The 20,767-nt window shown below is 53.1% G+C and overlaps 1 protein-coding gene across 5 annotated transcripts in view; it reads right to left on the bottom strand.

The window, feature by feature from the left end:
* Window positions 1-1,623: 1,623 nt before the first annotated feature.
* Window positions 1,624-20,767, bottom strand: part of LOC114061891 (protein CEPU-1) — a 339,159-nt gene continuing 320,015 nt past the window's right edge. For 4 of the 5 annotated variants that reach the window (XM_027892801.1, XM_027892804.1, XM_027892802.1 and 1 more), the window contains 5 exons: window positions 9,522-9,656; window positions 8,746-8,866; window positions 6,999-7,150; window positions 4,068-4,100; window positions 1,624-2,567 (listed from right to left, as the gene is read on the bottom strand). In XM_027892801.1, coding sequence (XP_027748602.1) covers window positions 2,467-2,567; window positions 4,068-4,100; window positions 6,999-7,150; window positions 8,746-8,866; window positions 9,522-9,656 — 542 coding nt within the window. In that variant the 3' untranslated portion in view covers window positions 1,624-2,466. The remainder of the gene's footprint in view (window positions 2,568-4,067; window positions 4,101-6,998; window positions 7,151-8,745; window positions 8,867-9,521; window positions 9,657-20,767) is intronic. The other variant, XM_027892803.1, reaches the window with a different exon arrangement.

The following is a 20,767-nucleotide window of genomic DNA, read 5'->3' as shown; positions in this document are numbered from 1 at the left end:
ACACCGACCAAGACAAGCCCCTGGGGACAGCAAGTTTCACCTACACCAAAACTCCATCCTGCCATGCTTCGCCTCTACAGGGTTTCACAGGTGACCTGGTTTCCTGCACCCACCTCACATGGTTGTCTCTCCTTCCCACGCGGGATTTGCTTCGGTTGCTCCACGAGCATCCCCTGCAACGCTGTGCTGCTGGGGCAGAGAGCCAAACAATGAGCTTTTTGGACACCGAGCAGGGTCCTGACAGGGGGAATAGGGCACAGCTGTGCCTCACACCTTTTCCATCTACTCACCAAAGCCTTACCTGTGACAGCATTCCCACTGGGAGGTGAGGTCCAGGTGCCACCTTTCCAACGCTCTCATGGCCCACTGTGATGTCTCAGTGCTCCCATCTCTCACACCCCCACCCCCACCTCCAGCACCCCTTCCCCGCTCCCCTCCCCGTTCCCGGCGGCGCGAGGGGAGGACGCGGGGCGGCCCTCGGCCCCCGCGGCAATGAGCACCACAACCAGACGGAGCGGCCACATGGAACAATCGTTTTAATGGATAGGCAGAGAGAGCCCCCTCGCCGCCCGCCTGCCCCCCGCGTGCCCCCCGCCGCCGGCCGCAGGGAAGGAAAGGGAATCGAAGGAGGAAAACCGACCGCGGGAGGGACCCCCCCACCGAAACGGACGGCGAGTCGACCAGTCCCACGTCTCAGCAGAGGGCTCGGCCAGGAGCCGGTTGCTTCACCTTCTTTTCCTTACTAGTGTTATTTTTTATATATATATATATATACACACACGCACGCCCACACACACACATATACATACACATATATATATATATATATATAAAAATATAAAACTGAGCTATATAGATCTCCCTCTGTCCCTTGGTTCGCTTCATTCCACCGCCAAGGGGCCGGGGCCACGCGGCGAAAAGCGACGGAGAGGGGGCCCCGGTCCCTCCCACCACCCTTTGTCCCCGAGGGCGGAAAGACGAGGGGGTTTGGGGACGTGTGGACCGAGACGCTCGCCTCGTCTCGTTGAGGACCGATACACACCTAACTCCATATACAGCATGCAGTAATGGCAGCGGAAGGACCCTGCTGGGAACCGTGGCTAGAACTCGAACAAAAAAAAAAAAAAAAAAAAAAAAAAAAAAAAAAAATTATATATATATATATATGTATATTTATATATACTGTATATATATATCCCATAAAAAGATTCAGTGTCTCCCTCCGCCTCGACGCGTGGTGAGCGTCGCCCGTGCCCTTGGCAGGAACTGTCCGGACGACCGCTTTTTGGGCCGGTTTAGGGGGGTTTTCAGCACAGGACTCCTCCTCTTCCTCCTCCTCCTCACTGGGCTCACAAACCTCCTTGGCCGGTCGCCTCCTTGGCAACAAACTTCTTCTCTCCGCTTGCTCCCCCTCTCGTGGATTATTTCTATTTTTTTCCCCTCTCTCTCGTCCTTTTTTTTTTTTTTTTAACTTTTTTTTGCCCCTCCTTTTTTTTTTTTTTTTTTTTTTTTTTTTTTTTTTTTTTTTTTTTTTTTTTTTTTTTTTTTTTTTTTTTTCCCCTCCTTTTTTTTTTTTTTTTTGTTTTTATTTTGTTTTTTGTTGGTTTTTTTTTTGCATTTCTGTTTTTTAGGAACTAAGAGTTCTAGGCTCGTATCAGAAAATACAATTAATAAAATTAACCATGACTCAGAATCCCTTATCATTCACGATGTCCGCGGATGGTACAATGAAAGCGTGGCTCGACGCCGGTCTCCTTCCTCCCTTTCCCTTCGTGGCGGCGTGGTAACTGTTGAAGATCTATATATCTATACATATACATATATGTATACCTGGGTATATACATATATATATATATTTTCTGAAACACACAAATGGCGGCACAGTCCATGAGAAGAGGGGAAATCTTGTCAGAGGAGAAAACTGGTGTGTCCGGATGGAGGGTCCCATGGGAGGGAGCAGGCGGGCTGGGGTGGTGACACGGACGGGGCAGGGGGGGAAGCACCACACTCCGATGGCCCCGTCCATCCTCTGCGCTGGCCCGAGGCAGAGAACGGTGAAGACCGGGGAGGGGAAAAAAAAAGGGGTGGGAGACTCCCCCCCCCCAAAAAAAAAAAAAAATAGGGTGAAAAGAAAAAGACTCAGTCGCGTTGCGTCTTCAGCAGGAAGCCTTGGATTATTATTATTTTTTCCCCTTTTCTCTCCAAATTCCCATTGTGTTTTTTTTTCTTGGTTTTTTTTTTTTTTTCCTTTTTTCTTGTTCGGTGGTTTGGTGGGTTTTTTTGCATGTTTTTCCTCTCTTCCCCCTCCCCCAGGGTGGCCTGGCCGGATACTCTCTCAATTCTTATGATTATTTTCGGAAACGGTGAACACTTCTTCTTCTTCTTCTTCTTCCTCCTCCTCTCCTTTCCGCTTGCGCTCGCTGGCCGTGGTCGTCGCCGCCGCTACTCCGCGGGCCGGCTCTCGGGTCAAAACTGGCGGGCGAGTTGGGCGAGCGGCAGGACCAGGAGCCACCCGCAGCCCCCTCGTCGCCACGCGCCGTTGTTCCCGTCGTGCACCGCGCCGGGGCCTGCGGGAGGGAGAGGAACGCCCGCAGGGTCACCCGCAAAGTCAATGAGAAAACAGCGAAACACGAAATAAATCACAAAGCCAACCAAAGGATGCTATCTGGGCGGCGTTGCACGTGGTGGGATTGCTCTCCAGGTGTCCCCCTCCACCTGTGTTGTCGTGAAGAGCACGGCAGCAGCCGTCCCCCATCCCCACCCACCCCGGTCTTTTGGGACAAGACTCAGTTCTTATCCCTAAGCCTCCATCCCAAGCCCATCCCCTGTGCATCACCACCATCTCACCTCCCTCAGTCCCTTTCCCCCTCCTCCAAAATTGTCCACGTTTCCAGCCACCCTTAGAGGGGAGATGACAGCTTTTGCCCAACACACTCTGCCCACCCTATTCCCCACTTGTGTCCCTGGGGAGGGCAAGTAACCACCTCCCCACCCAGCAGAGACACCACCAGCAGCACTGGATGGAGGACTTGGTGTTTTGTGCCTCTCCAGTCTTTGTGGACTCATCACAGGCCCAGACCATCTCAAGAAGAATGAGATGGGATGAGGAGGGTGGTCGAGAAGAGCCAAGCCCTTCCACACCTTTGGGGACTGCTAGGGTTGGGGAGTTCAGAGTTCACCATGGGAAAGGATGTGGAGGGTGTCTGACCCAGTGGCTTTCACCAAAACACCCCAAATACCTGGCCCGGGGGAAGACTAGGCTGGGAAAAGAGCTCAGGAAGGCATCCAGGTTGGTGTCCTACCAGAGCAGGGCTGCCCTCAAGGTCTGATCCACACATGCTCTTAAAACCCCAGGATATGTTCCCTCACTTCAAAGTCCAACCAGGGCACTGAGCACCACTAACCATTTGATCTCCCACTCTCCAGCACACTCAGACACCTCACACCTCAAATCCAGGCACCAAATCCAGGGCTTATGCACTACCTCCATGGCCCTCCCAACATCTACAAGTCATCCTGAGGGCTGACCCACTCAATGCACCACAACTGAAGCCACCCCAAATCAAGATGACACCAAACCGGTTGGCCAGAGGATAAGATTGTTCAGCCAATTAATTGCTGGCTGCCCCAGCCACGAATAACACCAGGAAGGGGACCAGATGCCTGTCTACCCCTACCACACCCTGGAAAAAAGGCACTAGAAGCATCCCAGAGGAGGAAGGATCTGCCAGAAGACCCACTTAGGCAGCAACACTGGGAAAGCCGAGCACAGAGACATTCCTGATTTTGCCCTGGTGATGGACAGGGAGCAGGAGACTGTGGGATGGGGCAGGCATGCAGAGGGCACAGACCACCACCAGACAGGCACAGCAGGCTGGCAGGGAGGAGGCAGGATGGGAGGGCAGCTGAAAAAGCCCTAATTCATCCCTACACCAGTGAAAGCAGGGGGGTTGTGGGGCAGGCTGGTGCTGCAGTTCCTGCTGAGACGAGCTGGGGTGGGAGCTGGAGGGGCCCAGGGGAAACACTGGGGGAAGCACTGGCATTGCAGGGGCCCCCAAATTACTGACCTTTCCAGGGTGTCAGAGCGGTAGTTGTCTCTTCTAAAAATTAAAGAACAAGTGAAAGTTAAGGCAAAAGGGCAATGGAAAGTGCAGGCTCGAGACGCCTCCCTCAGCCTGCCCTCGACCTGGGGCTGGGAAAACAAGGGGATGGGGTAGCAAGTGGGATGTGCTGCCCAAACCACACCCCAATGCTCTGAGGCCACGGTCCTCCTGTCTTGGGGGGTGAAGCTGAAATGAGTCAAATTAGGGACCTCAGACCCAGCAAAGTCTGTGGTTGCATCCTGAGCAAAAAGCAAAGCACAGGGGCTGGGCTTTGGGGGATGCAGGGGGGTTCAGCTCTCCCCTGCAGGTTTGGGACCCATCCCTCTTGATAACCCTGCAACATCCCAAACGGATTTATCGCCTGGCAGCAGCCTCTGCGAGTGACAGGGGGAGAAGCAGAGGGCTTGTTTTTTTCCCCAGCTCCACAGAAGGAGGCAGTTTCCCTGAACACTCCATCACATTCCAGACAGCACCAAATGAGGCGCTGAATGAGGCGGCAGGTCTGTAATAACGAGTGCTACATGTTAAATAAAGCACTAGTTGACCTCCCTGAAAAATTAGATTAAAAAAAGGATTAAAAGATGAACGCTACATTAGCCTCTTTCACAGCCCCGAAAAGGCTCCTGTCACGGTACCTGCATGGATTAAAGCTCCATTTTGGGGGAGAAAAAAAACTTCAAAACACTTGCTGAGCTTCAGAGAAAAGGGAACACTCACAAAGTTGTCCCCCCAAAACCTCACAGAAGAGACATTCCTCGTGCCCCAGATAGTGCAGTCATTGCACCCACTTCCCTCTTATCTTTCATCTTTAGATAAATAAAGATGTTGTTCCCCAGACTGAGGGCACCAGTTCCTCGGGGACAGGTGATACATGGGGCTACCACATCACTGATACCTGGGGGGGGGGGGGGGCTTGTTCCTGGGGGTGCTGGTGGTCCCTGCACCAGGAGATGGGGGACCCCCACATGTCATGGTCCCCTCGGGGAGCTGTCACCCCCCAAGGGCACTCCATTAATAAAGACTGAATGGATCACCCAATCAATGTGGCTTTATGGAAATTAGGGTGGTCAAAGGACTCCGATTTCATTCTTGATGGCATTCACAGTCAGACCAACAAAGCTAAGAGGGGTAATAAAATAAGCTTGGACTTCTGTGGGATTCTTCCCTGCCTCCCACCTGGCACTACACTCACAGAACGAGTCCCACAAGCCATTGCTCACAGGTTAGAAACCAAAGAACTAAGAACTCGTCAGCAGGCAGATGTCATCTTTACTTTAGGGCTGTTCATCCAGCCTGGATCTGCAGATGCCAAATAAAGGCCCCTGCTAATTAAGATTTTAACCTCATAAACCCGAAGGAAGCCTACAGCATCACAGCTGAGGGTGTACATGTGGCTCAGGTTACTTTGGGCACCCAGCACGTCCACCCCATGTGTGCAGAACAGATGAAGCCAGGCCTGGGTGGTCTGCAGTGCTGGTATCCCTAAAATACAGGGTTACTGGATCACCAGGAAGGTTGGTGGGGAGGAGAGTGGAGATAGTTCCTAAGCAATGCTAATGATGGCTTAGCACGGGTAAATGTTCATCACGTACAGCAGGGATGTTTTGGGGGGAGCAAATGGGTGTTATGGTTCATAAACATCCAAGGTTAGCTCTACTTAAGGGCTGTGGGCACGGAGTTGAGCATCCAAGATGGGATGGACTCCTCTGTCACAACTCAGGGGAACTTGACACAGATGCCAATACCAGGGCAGGGGAGGACAAGCCTGTGCTGTGATGCCACCCTGACCCCGCAGCTGGGTGTGGTCCCTGGCAAAGCTCAGCATCCTCTACTCTCCTTAAACAAACTGCTACCCTGAACCACATCCAGCCCCTCCCCAAGGCTGGTGAGACATAGGCATCACTTCCTGGGGTCTCCACACGCCTCCCATGCTCTGCTGCTCTGGCACACTCAACATCCCAACACGTGCTCTGGGGCTCACTGTCCCGCTGTGCTTTGTGTGGATGAGAGCACAGCCTGCCCTGAGCCACCCCCGAGGGCTCTGGGGACAAGAAAAATGGGCCTGCTCCTCTGCTCTGCTCCCCTCCAACCACACAGCAATGAGAGGCAAGGAAATGACAAGGCAGAACAGGATGGAGGTCCCCAGTCCCCACTTCTGCCATATGGTTCATCTATGAGAACCACAAACCCCGTATCTCCAGCAGGGGAATATCCCCATGCAGTGCCCAGGGGGCAGATGTGTCATCCATTTCTGACTCCCAGTGGCTCAGAGAGGGTTCTGGGGAGCACAGACCTTCCTGGCCATGAGCAGTGTCAGAAGGATGCATTGCTCTGATCCCAGTTCTCACATGCAGGGAAAACAGTGCCGGGACAAGGGTACAAACCTGGTCCCCCTCCCTGCCCTCTGCACCTTCCCTTATCCCTCTGGCACCATCAATAATATATTTCCTTGGCAGGGGGGACAACATAGCCTGAAAGGTGACAGACACAGGGGTCTGTTCATTCTTGGGTGGGAATGGGACAGTAATGACCCTAAAAACCATCTCCTCCCACTCATCAACACCAGAGGATGCCTTCACACACAGGCTTTCCTAAGTACTTATCAGAGCAATAAAATGGAAACCTGCAGCCAAACCCTGACTTTGCATCAGCAGTGGATCCCAGACACCTGTGAACAGTGACTGACACAGTACATGAAGCAGGAAGTAGGTTTGGAAGCTCCCCAATTTCCCTGAGCTCACCATGACCTCCAGCCCATGCACTAGGGCAGTAAGGACCAGCAGCAAATGCACACCTTCCCCAAAAGACAAGGGAGACCCTTTCCACCTCTGTCCCATCAGGGTCTCATGGTTAAGCCGTTCCCCCTCCCTGTCTGGCTCCCTCAGCCCTACTCACCGTAGAGGATCATGCTGGCGTTGGTGTTCCCTAACTGGTTGGAGGCTACACAGGTGTAGTTCCCATAGTCCTGCTCAGAGACGTTGAAGAAAGTCAGCCTGGAGAAGAAGGCTTTGTTCTCCACTTTCAGCCCTTTCTGCCCTTCAGCCAGCCTGGGGAGAAAAGCAGAGTGGGAGAAGGTCACTGGAATGGTGTCAGGAGGAGAAGGTGCCTGTGATTTTCCATGGCCCTGGTTGTCTCACTGAGGTTGGGAGAAGAGGGAGAAGGGAAGGTGTTGGAAAAGATATGGGAGATGGATGCTGAGTCTCCAGCTGCCAGCCCACACCATCCCCATGCTGACCAGAGGCACCAGAGGACTCTGGATGGCGCTGGGGCTCGTAAATGCTGTGCACAGGGAGGGATGCTCACACACCAGGGAGAGAACCTGGGAAAGGCTCATTCCCACCCTACAGAAGAGCCTGGCTTCCCTCTGATGTCCTCAGCTCACCCTGCTCTGCAGGATGCCTTCTTGCACCTTCCTCTTCCTCACCCCTGCATATCCCTGATGGGTGACACGATGGGCACCCACCACAGCAGGGAGGCTTCTCAGCCAGCACAAATGCTGCAGCATTAACCAAGTGCTTGGACTTCCCTGAGCTGTTGTCCCCATCCTGCTCTGCTCCTGTGGCTCTTTTACTTGCTAATCCCTCACGGGAGGTGCCAGATCCCCATTATGGTCCCTGCCGGACGCTGATCAGGGGGGCTGAGCCTGCTCCTGCTGCTGCTCCCTGGGCCCTCGTGATCTGACCTACTTCTGAGCAGAACCTTTCATCTGCCACACAAACATCCTCCTCTTTGTACACTCCTTTCCTCCTTTGGCTCCTTTCCTCCCAAACCAGGGAAGGCAGGGGGCCCCAGCCTCCCCTCCAGCTTCTGGAGCATCATTTTTGGCTAAAATACCCCTCCTTATCAGTAAGGATGTGGCTCGTCCTGTGTTTGGCCACACCACGTCCCCTCTGGGCTTTCCAGGGAGAAGTAACACAAAAATCAGTTAAAAACATTTTGCCTGGGGTCAGAGGGAGGCATTTTCTCCAGAGTGAGACCCTACCCTGAGCTGTGCTGCTCCACTCCTCATTCCCCAGCCACATTCCCATGCTGTTGCTCTGGCAGAGCACAGCAGCTGCTGGTAGACCTAAAAGGGTGGTTTTCACCCCAAGGCAGAGCAGGCTGTCTCTGGGGCCTAGCAAACCTGTCTCTCGACCAACACCATATTTCTTTTGCCTTTCCAAGAGCTGCCTTCTGGCCAAAGTGTTTAAAGAGATGACAGAGGTTTCATCCACACTTAAGTGCTTGGATTTATGCTGCCAATATCCCTCTTCCCTGTTATGCTTCACCCAAGCTGGGATTTACCACGACACCTTCAAACGGAGGCAGGGGCAGCAGCGATCCTGCCCTGATGGAGGCTGAAAGAGGCTCCTGGAAAAATCCTCCTCCCCAGATGTCCCTCAGCTACTTTTCACAGTGTTAAATATAAAGCCCTGGAATAGCTTTTAATAGATACTGGCTGTGGATGCTGACTGCCTCCTGGAATGCCTGGATTTACCCCAGACAAGCACAGCCTGCTGCTGTCTGGGGGACCTGCCTTGGTATCCAAAGCAGGCTTGTGCTAAGGGTTATGAGCTGAAGCTGCTGGCAGTGGGTGCAGCTCTCACAGGGTTGGTGTGTCCCCCCCCTTCCCCCAGGTTTGTCCCCCCCCCCAGATTCTTACCGCTTGTCGTCTTTGTACCACTGGAAGTCGGCGGAGGGGACAGCGGAGGCTTCACACAGCAGGATGCCCTTCTGCCCCACTGGCACCCCGCTGCTCTTGGCATCCGAGATGTACGGTGGGTCTGTGGGAAGATGGGAAGCCTGGGGTCAACACCCAGGAGCCTTGAGGCATCCTATACCCCCACTCCTTGCTCCTCAAGTTCTCCTTTCTTTCCCTGCAGGTGGGAAGGAGCCCAGACCATCTCTGAGCCCGTGTTCAGCTCCTGCCACTCTGGTGCTGTCCAGGGGTTTTTAGGCTTATGGGCGGGATCCTCTCCAAAAACTAGAGCTCCCCAGCTCTTGGGCACCACATGTGCACTAATGGGGTGACCAGAGAGGGGTTTAGGAGGGTCTTCACCTCTGTCTGAGCATGAAATATGCTGCTTTCTTCCTCACTCTCATTTTTTTTCTAAAGGAAAAAAAAAAAAAATTCTATTTACTGCTCACTTCTCTCCTCTCCCCGGAGGTTATCAGCACAGCATCTCTCCATGGGCGGAAAACCCAGGTTGATGGAGACAGCTGAGGAGGAGGTGGTGGAAAAAAAATGGAGCTTGAAAAGAAGGGGAAAATAGGGCAAAACACCACCTGCTCAGAAAAAACTGCTGCCGCCTGTCTCGCTCCGGGGCCCGAAGCCTGTGAGTGCCTCACTCCCAAGTGCCATTCCCTCGTGGGGCAGCACAGTGACATGCTCCAGCCCCACTCCTGTCCCCTGCTGGCCCTCCCCCCCCCAGTGCTCACAGTTGACGGTGACTTTGACTCGCTGGACGACGGGCGCTGAGACGTCGTTGGAGGCGCTGCACTCGTACTCGCCCGACTGCTCCCGCGTGATGCCCGTGATCTCCAGGTACTCGTCCTCGCTGATGAAGCCCACGGCTGCAGGGCACAGACAGGGGCGTGAGTGATGGGGGAGGCACGGCAAACCTGGTCACCATCCGTGACTCTCCACTCTCCACTAGGACATCAATCCTGCGGGCCCAGCCTGGCATGCCCACACGTCTGTGCCCCTCCATCCCAGGAAAATCCTGGCCATAATGGTGTCTGCAGGCACTGGACCTTTGTGGTGGACTGCCAATAGTGTCATTTGCTGGAGAAAATGTCCATAATGTGGGCAGGGTGGTCCTTGCTGAACCTGCGCCCTGCTACAACAATCCAAGATCACCTCTCCTTGGCATTTGCACATCCCTCCTGCTGGGGAGGCACCACCGGGCCCACCCAGCTTTACACAGACACCCCTCTCTAATTTCCACAGCAAGTTTACTCCCATTGGTTGTGGTGCCAACATCTCCCTTCACCTGCAACGCTTCATCCCTGTGCTACTCCAGGCTTGTTTGTGTTGGAGCTGCACTTGTCCCCTTCTTCCCCACCCAGCCTGCAGTGCAGCTCCAGGTTTCACTCAAAGCCAAAAAGGTGCAATTAATGGCATCTCCTTCAGCGTGGCATCATTCAGCCCCCATTCCTTACAGGAGCCCTCTTTGTTTTGACACTCTCCTGGAAACCCACAGCACTCAGCTGTCCAGACACTGGTGTTGGGGCACAAGACCCCCTAGTCCCCCAAACGAACGGCACAAGCAACTTTTTGCAAGCCCTAACAGGAACAACTTCTCCCTTCCTTTTGTTTACATCTCTCCACCGGATCTCCCACAGCTGGGATGCTGTAATGACTGCACGGAGCATCTCTGAGCCCAGTGTCACACTTAATATTCCTATAAATTTTAAACGGTAGTCCTTGGTACATATGTGTGGCAATTGGTGTCATATTTTAATTAGGCTTGCCCTACACCATCTGAAATTAATAATAGCTCGAATTACCAGTGTAATTTATAAATTAACATTGCTGCAGCATTAGGAAATAAATTAGCTCTGGACAGCTGTTTCTGGGAGTGAGTGCCAATGGCAGAGAGGCCAAGCACAGGTCCCTGGTCCCTGGGGGATGCCGTAAGCTCGGCCAGCCCTCACTTCCCACCCGGCTACTGGAGTGACCTGATGGGCCACAACTCGCTGCGCTTGGCCGGTCAACCGTGTGCATCTTGCTCCTAACAAATGCAGGCAAATACACACGTGGGAGGCTCCTGGAAGGGCACACACCGCCTGCATCCCACCAGCTGATGCTTTCAGAGCATCTCTCCCTGCGGCACAGGAATAGCCTGGTGAGACTCCACTGCTCCCCAGGGACCTGAGCCAGCACTGATGGCATTCCTGTGACACTCTGGCACAGCTCAGCACAGCGAGCACCCCGGGTGCCCACTGGGATCCTGCTGCTGCAATCCTAGGTGCCACTACTGCCAGCTCAAACTAGTGCAGATATGCTCAGCCATGATGAAATCCCACCTTGCCTCTCTCTCTCCCTGCACCAGACCTCACAGCTGCTGCCTCCACACAGCATTCCCGGGACTTTGCACATCCACTGCTCCCTCGCACAGAGGCCAAACCAAGGACCCTGTGCACACAAGTGTGTGCATCCCACCACCCCAGGCTGACCTGAACGGGGAGGCACCCCCGTGAGCTTTGGAAAGGGGTGAAGAAGTGAGTTTTCCCACTGATGACTTGCTGATATCCACCCACGCCCTCAGCCCCGTGCCGAAATCCCCACCCGAGCGGTTCGCGGTCCGAACCGCTGAGCTCATCAGTACTTAGGGCAGCTGAAAGGCGAGATATGAAGGCGTTACCCCAAAATCAATATCCTTTGGAGACACACAAATTACAGCATTACATCCAGCGGCCCTGAGGCACTGCAAAAATTAAAAAAAAAAAGGGGGAGGGGGGGGGAAGAATCCCCTTTTGTGGCTGACCTAGAATCAACTTCTCTGTAGCACAGCGCTGCCTGCTGATAAAGGAACGACACAGCCGGTGGCCTTCAGATGCTCCGTGCACAAATCTGACTCTGGGTTGTGCAAAGGCTCAGATAACACTGCTTCCCAACCAACCAAAGGCCCTTCCCGAGTTCTGGAGCTGGCTGGCACGCGGCAGGAATTAGCTCTTGCCACAGTCGAGCCCTAATGTGCATCCCCGGTTTGATCTGGGAGCAAAGCAGCTCGAGTGCATTTCGTTCCCCAGTAAAAGACTTCATTAAAGTAACTCTGAGGGTCAGCTTTACACCTGCAAAAGCGCAGGAAATTGGGGGATGAAGGTTTCCTCTGTGCCTGTGTCACGCTGAAGTCTGAGATACTTGAAAGGTAATCGGCCGATGGAGAGGCAGAGCACAAAGTTCAGGGACTCAGGGTCTGGAATCCACGGGATTTCAGCTGCAGCCCATCAAAACCGGCACAGAGAACCTGCCCTGGACCAAAACAGGAGACTCTGAGCTGGAGCTGACACCTGCTTCTGCCCTGTGCACAACCTGGTATAACTCACAGATAACAAGAGCATTAGGAATACTATCCAGAGGCTCTGGTCAGATCCTTTTTCCTTAGTGCCACTTACAGCATCCCAAAGATTGAGGTGACACAAAGAATCCCTCCCCACTGGTGAAGCAGGTGACACCAGGTGGCCAGGACACCATCTCTGTCCCCTCTGTGCTCCACTACAAAAAGGGCTTTGCAGGAAAATCAGATCCATAAAGCTGCTTCTTTGTAGGATTGCACCCTGGAAACACCTGGAGCTTGGGGATGCTCAGGGCAGGCCTGGACCAGAACCCTGCAGCTCCAGGACCTCTTCCAGAAGTACCAGTCCTGCTCTGCCTGAACTGACAGTGGGAACTTCCAAGGCTGTCTCTGCTTGAGCACAATTAGGAGCTGAAATATTGCAGGAATTAATGGAGAGCTCTCTCATCTCCTCAGTAGCTAAAAAACCAGCACAGCCAGCACCCATCATTATTATTATTAATACTAATAATATAATACAGGCCAGAAATGGAACAGCCACGGACAAGGCACAGGCGTAATCCTTGCTCATCAGCCGTGGATGATGAACTAACCCAGTGCGAGCTGGGAAGATGGAAAACCAGAGCCTGAATCCTCGTGCTCAGCGAGCAGGAGCCTGTGCACAGACCACCATGGGCTATTTAGGACTTGCTCTGCAGATCCCCATAAAAAACCTCAGGGAAAGGGAAGCTTGGCCGTCATGGCAGTGGAGGAATCATGGAGGTGAAATCCTGGGCTGGCACAGAGCACCAAGGCAGACCCAGCAAGCAGCCAAGCTGTGCCTGGGGTCCCACACACCTTGGATGAGATGAGGTGTGGGCAGATACCTCGTGGATCCACATTCCTCCCTCCATGCCTTTCTCCTTCCCTTGCTTCTCCTCGTTTTCCCACCCTGACTCATCTCCCTCCTGACTCCTCCTGCCCGTTTGCTTCCATTGAGCCTCTGACAAGATAATAACTCACCAGAAAGCAAACACATGTTCCCAAATTAATTACATGCCACTGTCCCTTGGCTCACTGTTGCAGCCATGTTCAGGTCTCTAGGACACCGCTCACAGCTTGCCCTGGCTGAAGGCTGCCCGTGGTGCCATTCAAAAACCTTCCCTGAACTTCTTCCCTGTGTCCATGTCAGCTCCCTGCACCTCAGGTCAAGCTGAGCCAGCCCAGACACCCAGGACTGCAACAGTTCAACTTCTTAAGCCCAAATGCACAACAAGTTTGGTCTCTGGATTCTCAAAGTCCCACCACCAATCCCAAAGTGCTCCCCTGCCTGCTACACCTACTGCTGCTGCATTTTTCCAGGCACCGATCCCGCCGCCCAGGACCAGCCAAAGAGAGAGAATATTTTATGGAGATAATTTTATTAAAATGTTTACAACAATGCAGATATTGACATCTCGCCTCAATCAATAGCACAATTTATTGTCCTTCAAGGTGAACATTAAGCCAAGCTGCCCATTAGTCAATATTTACCTCCAAGGTCTATAAATCTTTATACGGGCTTCAGCGGATGTTGACAGCAGCTGATTCCAGATAAGTAAAAGTAGGAGCGTGAAACATTGCTCCTTTTGGAGGTGAAATAGTAACTAGTTAATTACAGTCCCTACAGCAATTCTCAACTATCAATTTATGGCTACCTCTGGCAATAAAAATTAACACCGCGCAGACTCCCGGCTCCAAGTGACGCACTAAACCCGAGGGCCATATATCCCACACGTCACCCCAACGTGGTGCTGATGGCCATCCTATAACAGTTTATAGTGAATAAATAAAACACACAAAGGTAATACGAGCGAACTGTTGGCACCTGAGACCCGCTTCACCTCCGCTTCGTGCGGCGGCGGGAGGTTTGGCAGCGTCAGAGCAGATGGGGAAGGAGGTGTGGGGAGGAATCACCCCAGATCCCTCTCAAAGAACAAGCCACAACAGCCCCAGGTGGGTGGGCAAACAAGAGCTGTGTCTGCCTCCAGCTAAACAGGTGGATGCATCTGCTTCACCTCTTATTAACCACCATTACCCACTCCTGATAGCTCAATTAACACGGAACAAACTCCAGGTATTCCTAAAACTCCCTTTCCCATTTTTGTTTGATCAGGTGAATGACCCCAGCTAGGGCAGCTTCCCCTCCCATGCACCCCCTCTTTCTGACTCCCCTGTGCCGGCTTAATGCTGCCACGCCCTGGTGGACAGAGATGGGGGGTAATTAACCTGCTGGAAGCCATCAGCTCAATCATTAAAAAAATGATTTTTTTTTTAAGATTACCCTATCGACCCAGGCAAGCTGCTCTCCTCCTCTTGTGAATACTGCATCCCTGTGCCACAGGCTCCAGCCCATTTCCATCTGTGCCCCCCTGTTGGAGGAGCAATCCCTTTAGGAAGCACACCTACATGAGATCCGGGCTCTGAACCTCCCCTTCTCCGTGTTCACAAGCCTTCAGAAGAGGGACCGTAACCCCAGAAACGGGCACAACAGCATATCAGAGTCTGTGTTGTGCTTACAAGGGGCCAAGCCTCTCTCTTTTTGAAGTTTCCCGATGACAAGGAAAGAAATCTCTGCTCTGACATGCTTTTCCATGTTAATTAGCATGTTTCTGTGGCCCGATATTGTGCGAGGCCCCAGGGGATGGTGCTGCCTGGCACAGTGCAGGGATGCAGGAGCTTGGCAGCAGCTCCCTCCGCTGCTGCAGCCTGGGGTCCCTCCTCATCCTCACATCCCAGGGGTGCAGACCATCACCAGTTATGCCCAGTGTCACTTAGAGGAGCTTTCCTTATTAAATTGGGTTTGGGGAAACTCTCACGGCCAGTTTTACTGTGTGTCCTTGTGCATGGCAGCACCTGCTGTGAGGGAGAGGGGAGGCCACAAAGGACCCTCCCAGGCCCAATATTGTGCTGGCATGAGCAGAGGTGACTATTCCTGAAGGTCCCATCTCTGGCTGCCTTTGGCCATGGGGTCAGGACACAGGTATTTCAACAGGCACCCTGCAAACAGAACTTCCAGCCAGGAGCCCTCACAAATCCGGTGGCTCTGCAGCCAAACCTCTGCTCTTTCCTGCCAGGAAAGACATTTTCTTCAGCTTCCTGCTGAACTCAGAGCTAGAACAGAGACAGGGCCAGCATTTGTTGCTAGACTTGCTCAGTGCAACCCTGAGACCACATCTGGAGCTCCTATCTCACACAACAACTCTAATAAATAACTATTAAGTGGGCAGATGCAGCAATCCGTGACTAATTCACTGGGACATGCGACTTGCAGAGACCCTCCAGATGCCATGACATACCCTGGTCACTCAGCCTGCAGTCCCAGCCTAGAGCCTATATTGGCATCAACTCCAAGAAAGGCAAAGACACTGCCAGAGGGCAGGGTTAGATGGGATGTTGGGAAGAAATTCTTTCCTGTGAGGGCAGTGAGGCCCTGGCACAGGTTGCCCAGAGAAGCTGTGGCTGCCCCATCCCTGGAAGTGTCCAAAGCCAGGCTGGACAGAGCTTGGAGCAACCTCATCTAGCAGAAGGTGCCTCTGCCCGTGGCAAGGGTTGGAACCAGATCATGCCCAAGGTCACTTTCAACCCAAACCATTCTGTGATTCTCTGCCACACCCTTCCCTGTGGCACTCCAGGGACACCTGCCCAGCCCGGTCCCCTCACCGATCCTGCACAGCACAGCCAGAGTCTGCTGAGCCGTCCATTATGGCACCATTGTGAAGAGTTTTTAGCTTAAAAGTCCTTGAAAGTTTCCCACTGTGACTCGTTAAACAAGATCTTTTTCACTCTCCCTCTATTCTCCGCTAACAATATTTATACTCATTTCTTTTATTGAAATCTATCTGCCGCCTGTTCTATTAAAGCCACCTGAGTGGCAGCTCCTATTCTCCGGGAGCCCGCAGCCCATCTATTCTCCAGACAATGAGGTACAAGCAGTCTATCTTCTATTGTGCTTCTCCGGCCTTCGGCTCTCAAATCTTCCATCTCAAAAAAGGCATGTTGGAGACACCTCCACGCAAAGGATTGGAATCCCAGGCTGCTGGGGCTCCCTGGTGTCGGCCGGGCTCGCTGTCCTCCTTCTCCAGGCGAGCATCTCCAGGGAGATGCTGCTGTGGCACCCGTGATCCCTCAGGGGGGTGCTTTTCCCACCCCATCCCTGAGCATCCCTAAGCGCGGTTCCCTGCCGTCAGACGGCTGCTGCTCGCTGCTGCCGGGATGTTTGCACGTCTCAGACAACTTATTTGTTACCGGGAATAAAAGAGGAGCATTAAACCTTTTGTTTGCGAGAAGTAGTTCCTTGGGAAATAAATGGATTATGGAAATTAATATTTAAAGAAACAAAACAAAACAACTCGGGGACCAACCACCCTTGAACGAGGCTCTAACTCAGGAGTAAATGAGTCGAATAAAGAATGAGCCCTTTTATTTCGGCGCGAGGGAGAGCTCGGAGGCAGCTCGAGGCTCGGCAAACTGGCAGCAGCGGTGACCATCCTCAGCCTCTCCCAGCCCCTGCCTCCTCCTGGGGTGCTGGCAAGGACACCAAACCCCAGGGAAAGGTCCAGAGGGCACATGCCACCCTGTTAGGGCAAATTAAAAATGGATACAGTTCACAAAGCGCTTAAGCGGTGTCATATCTACAGCAAAGATGGGTGCAGAGCTCATTAAGAGGGCTGCTGTTCTTAATGACACCCACGTGTTATCACAAGCATGATCTGGACACCTTTCTCCTCAGCCCCTGGAGGGTGAGGGGGTGGTGCTTGTGGTAACACCAGGGCGGGACTGATGCTCAGCAGAAGCTGTGGCCAGCAGGGAACCACTTCCCACACAGCTTTTCTGCTCCTTGCAGGAACATCTCCACAAGGTACACGAAAGCTGACACTGACGCTCCCACGGAGCCAAGCCCCCTCCAGAGAGTTCTTGAGGACACAACACCTGCCAGCAGCTCCGTGCTCCTGCTTGAGCACCGACACTCTTCCTCCCATGCTCTCTCCCAGTGAGATGCCCAACACAAAGCCCTCTCTCCTTTCTTTCCTTCCTCCCTGCGATTTTTCCCCCCCCGTAGCTGCTTCCAAGGTGAGAGAGGACAGCGTTGCTGGAATGAAAGATTCTCCTGCGTGCCCTCTCCCAGCAGCGGCCCTAATTCATTTTTCATGGCCCCTTGCAGTGACAAAAGCCGCTGCTTCTCTCCTGAAAGCGTGCGCCATGCAATAAGTCAAAGCTGATGTGCATTTTCCCCCTGGGTGCCGGAGCTGTGCTTTTGATTTAATTTGTCCTGTTGTTTGGCGCTCAGCCTTTGCCGGTGAGTTCCTTTGGAAAGGCGGGAAGGTAGGGCCCCATCCGCGTGGAGGGGCTGCCTGACAGATGGGGTGCGGTGGGGAGTGGTTAAATAATTTGCTGCAATGATGCCGAGACGCTGGAGAGTGACAGATGCTGCCGGAGAAAATCGCTCAGACAAACACACGCATCCTGTTTGTGGGAGCGCTGCTCCTCGATTAAATCCTGTCGCAACTTGGCTTCCCTGGAGCTCATCCCACTTCTGGCAGCTTTCTCGCTGGCTCCAGGAGAAGCTGTGGTGCACAAGGCTTGGCGGGGACAGAGGCATCAAGAAACGAGGTTGCTCCTGCCTGATGTCTGCGGGTGGCTTGCAAAGAACCCGAAAAAAAATTCCACGGGAGGGATCCACCCCATCCCTTCCCAACCACAGGCCCTTCTGTGCAACCAGCACTGCTCTGCAGGAGAAAGCATTCCCACCCCCTGCCAAACTCGAGGCACCCCACTTTCCTCTGGATTTGTGTGAAAAAAGAGCTGCTGGCTCTGGACCGGAAGGTCCCTCTGGCTGGAAATTTAAACCCCCAGGCTTTCTCCGTAGGACAAGCTCTTAAGAAGCAATTGCAATCCAGAGCGTTAAATGGCTGTAACCTCAGCTAAGCTGCATTTCAGCCGCATTAGGGAAATATCCCTCAGATGGGAAGCAAGTGGCATAATGGCATTAGAGTAAAAAAAAAATAAGCATCAAGTGCCGGCTAAATCCATCCCCAGCGCTGGCAAGAAGTCATGGGGATCTGGGAAACTTTCCCCTCTCCACGCATGTCGCTGCAGGCAGCTCACAGAAAGTCCAGGAGCCGTGGCTGCCTTGAGTTTCTGCAAATGTGGGATATTTTCCATCCCTTCTTTTTTCCCCTGGGACTCCCTGACCTCACCTCACCCCCTGGAGCCATCTGAATCACGGCAGGGTGAGACTCGCTGTCGCCTCTCCATCATCTTTATCCCATCTTTATTTTTCCAGACACGCTATTTTCCAGCCCAGTGGCCTTGCTCTGTCCCTCGTGTTTTATGGCGCTGATGTCTCCATTTCTGCAGGATCACTCGCAATATTGTGGCTTATTGAGAGAAGCCAGGGATGGATGGGTTTGGGCCTGTGGGGGGCTGGTGAGGATGCCCTGAGCCTGGGGAGGGGAGATGGGGAGTGGGAGGTCACACCAGGAATTGCAAGGTGATGATGCTGAGTGATCAGAAGAACAGGGGTTCTAGAGACTGGGCTGAACCCCCTCACTAGAGCCCATCATCCCCTCCTCAGGCCTCTGTGAAGGTATTGGCCCTGCTACAGGAGCTGGGAGGGCAGCGAGAGGCATTGCTTTGCACGGGAAAAGCCATTTTAAATAACAGCAGCGTGTCACAGGAAGGGGAAAAACCCATGGGCTACGGCACTGCTCTGGCTTTAAATTATACTGTAGGAGAATAAAAATAAAAGAGAGGAAGACAGAGAGAGAGGCCAGGAGGAAAAAGAATTGCCATTGTTTTACCAAGCAGATGGGAAAGTTCAGGGGATCAGAAAAAGACTATTATTATCTTGACTCGACCGAGAGAAGACGGGAAAGGAAGAGGCATTTTTTTCCCCTGCAGTGAGGAATGCTGTGGCTGAAATCATTTCAGCAAAGAGTCGGAAGGAAACGGTGCCATAGGCTCTGGGCAGTGCCCGAATCATCCCCTCGGCCTGGGCACACCACCACAGTTTGGCTTTTTGTCCCATTGCCCTGGCAGTGACACCACATCCTGCACCACTATTGCAAGGGCAGGAGGGTAAGAAGGGCACACATCGCCCCCCATCTCCAGCTGTGCTGCCAGATGTGCCCACTGCCAGTGGCACTGCAGCTGTGGCACCACTGCTGGTCCCACCACCTGCCCCAGCCACAGGGCACGGCCACCTGCCTCAACTTCCCGAATTCCCCCTTTGCTTTGCTGCAAGCCATACGCTAAACACACAACAAATTTCATGCTGGGTGTGTAACAAGAGCAGAATATAATTTTTCCCTCCCCAAAGTCAAGTGAAAAGCCCTTTTTCTCTGACTGCAACAGTGTCTGCAACTCTGTGGCTGCTCACTGCTGTTCTTCAGCTCGGTACAGGGCAGCTGAGCAGCTCCAGTTCACCAGCACGTTTCAGCTCCTTGCCCTTACAAGCACAGCAGCATTTCTCAGCTTCACCAGAGACAAGGAAACTCTCTTTCTAACCATGTTCAGGCCAGGGGAAGGGCACAGCCCCAAAGCCCATAGCAGTGACCAGGCACAGATATCAACAACTGATCTACAAACAGGAGTAAACACTAGTACAATGTCTTCCCTGACCAGTATCAAGGTCCTGGGACAGGGATTAGGAGGTAGAGCACAGCTCTGCTCTGTTAGAGCATCCTTTTGCCCACTACCTCCACCCTGAAGCCAGTATCTACCACTCTCCCACTTTCCTCCCCTTTTCCCTCTTCCTCCCTCCACCACACGGTCCTTCCCTCAGACCCTACACGTTGCCTTGTCACCTTTCCTTCTCTACACCCACTTCTCTCCTGCACCCCTGGGACACAGAGAGGGGCTGGCAACCTGCCCTGCCTAATCCCATGGCTACCAACTCCTGGGGCGCTTAATATTCACGACAGAGAGAAACATTTCACGGCGAATTGGATGCACGTTCAACTGGAAATGGAAATTTTATGACTCTTCTCACTCCGCGCTGCAGATTACACCAGCTGAGAAAACATGGAAGCAAATGAACAACCTGTGAACTGTAAAGTATATTAATAATGAAATCACAGCCCAGGAAATGAAGGCTTTATTCTGTTTGTATTCTGCTCCATTAATGGAGAGTGCTCGCACTGGCTCCGCCCCATTAGCGGGCAATCTGCGCCCGAGGAGGAGCACAAGGACAGTGCAGGAATGGTGGCAGGGGGCAAAAACCTCCTTCCCACTGGGAAGTTTGGCTCCAAGCATTTCCTTGTGCTGCCCCCACCTATGGACAGTGCAGGTGGGCGAACAAGAGGGATGCCTTTGGCCTCAGTTGCCCCGCCCGATGCAAACTCAGCAGCAAGACTACAAGGCAGGGAATGGAGCAAATGGTGATGACAGGAAACAAAAAAAAAATTTGGATGAAAACCAGCTCCAGCACCACCAGGAGCTCCCCAGCAAGGTGCCAGCACTAGGAAAACCATCATGTGCAGGCTCATGTGCTTTCTGCTTGTGCTGCTCCTTCCCAACTCCTGCCTGCTGGAGTTTAAGTATCCCTCCTACCCCTCATCACCGTGTCCCATCTCTCCAGGGATGGAAGCAGCCGCCCCATTTGTGCACTCACAGCCACGCTGATGGTCACAGGAGACCAGTGGC

Source organism: Empidonax traillii, unplaced genomic scaffold (assembly GCF_003031625.1).
Source record: "Empidonax traillii isolate 1590-97213 ecotype Southwest subspecies unplaced genomic scaffold, ASM303162v1 scaffold369:size587591, whole genome shotgun sequence".
Taxonomy (NCBI): Eukaryota; Metazoa; Chordata; class Aves; order Passeriformes; family Tyrannidae; genus Empidonax; species Empidonax traillii.
This window is presented reverse-complemented; position numbering and strand designations above follow the sequence as displayed.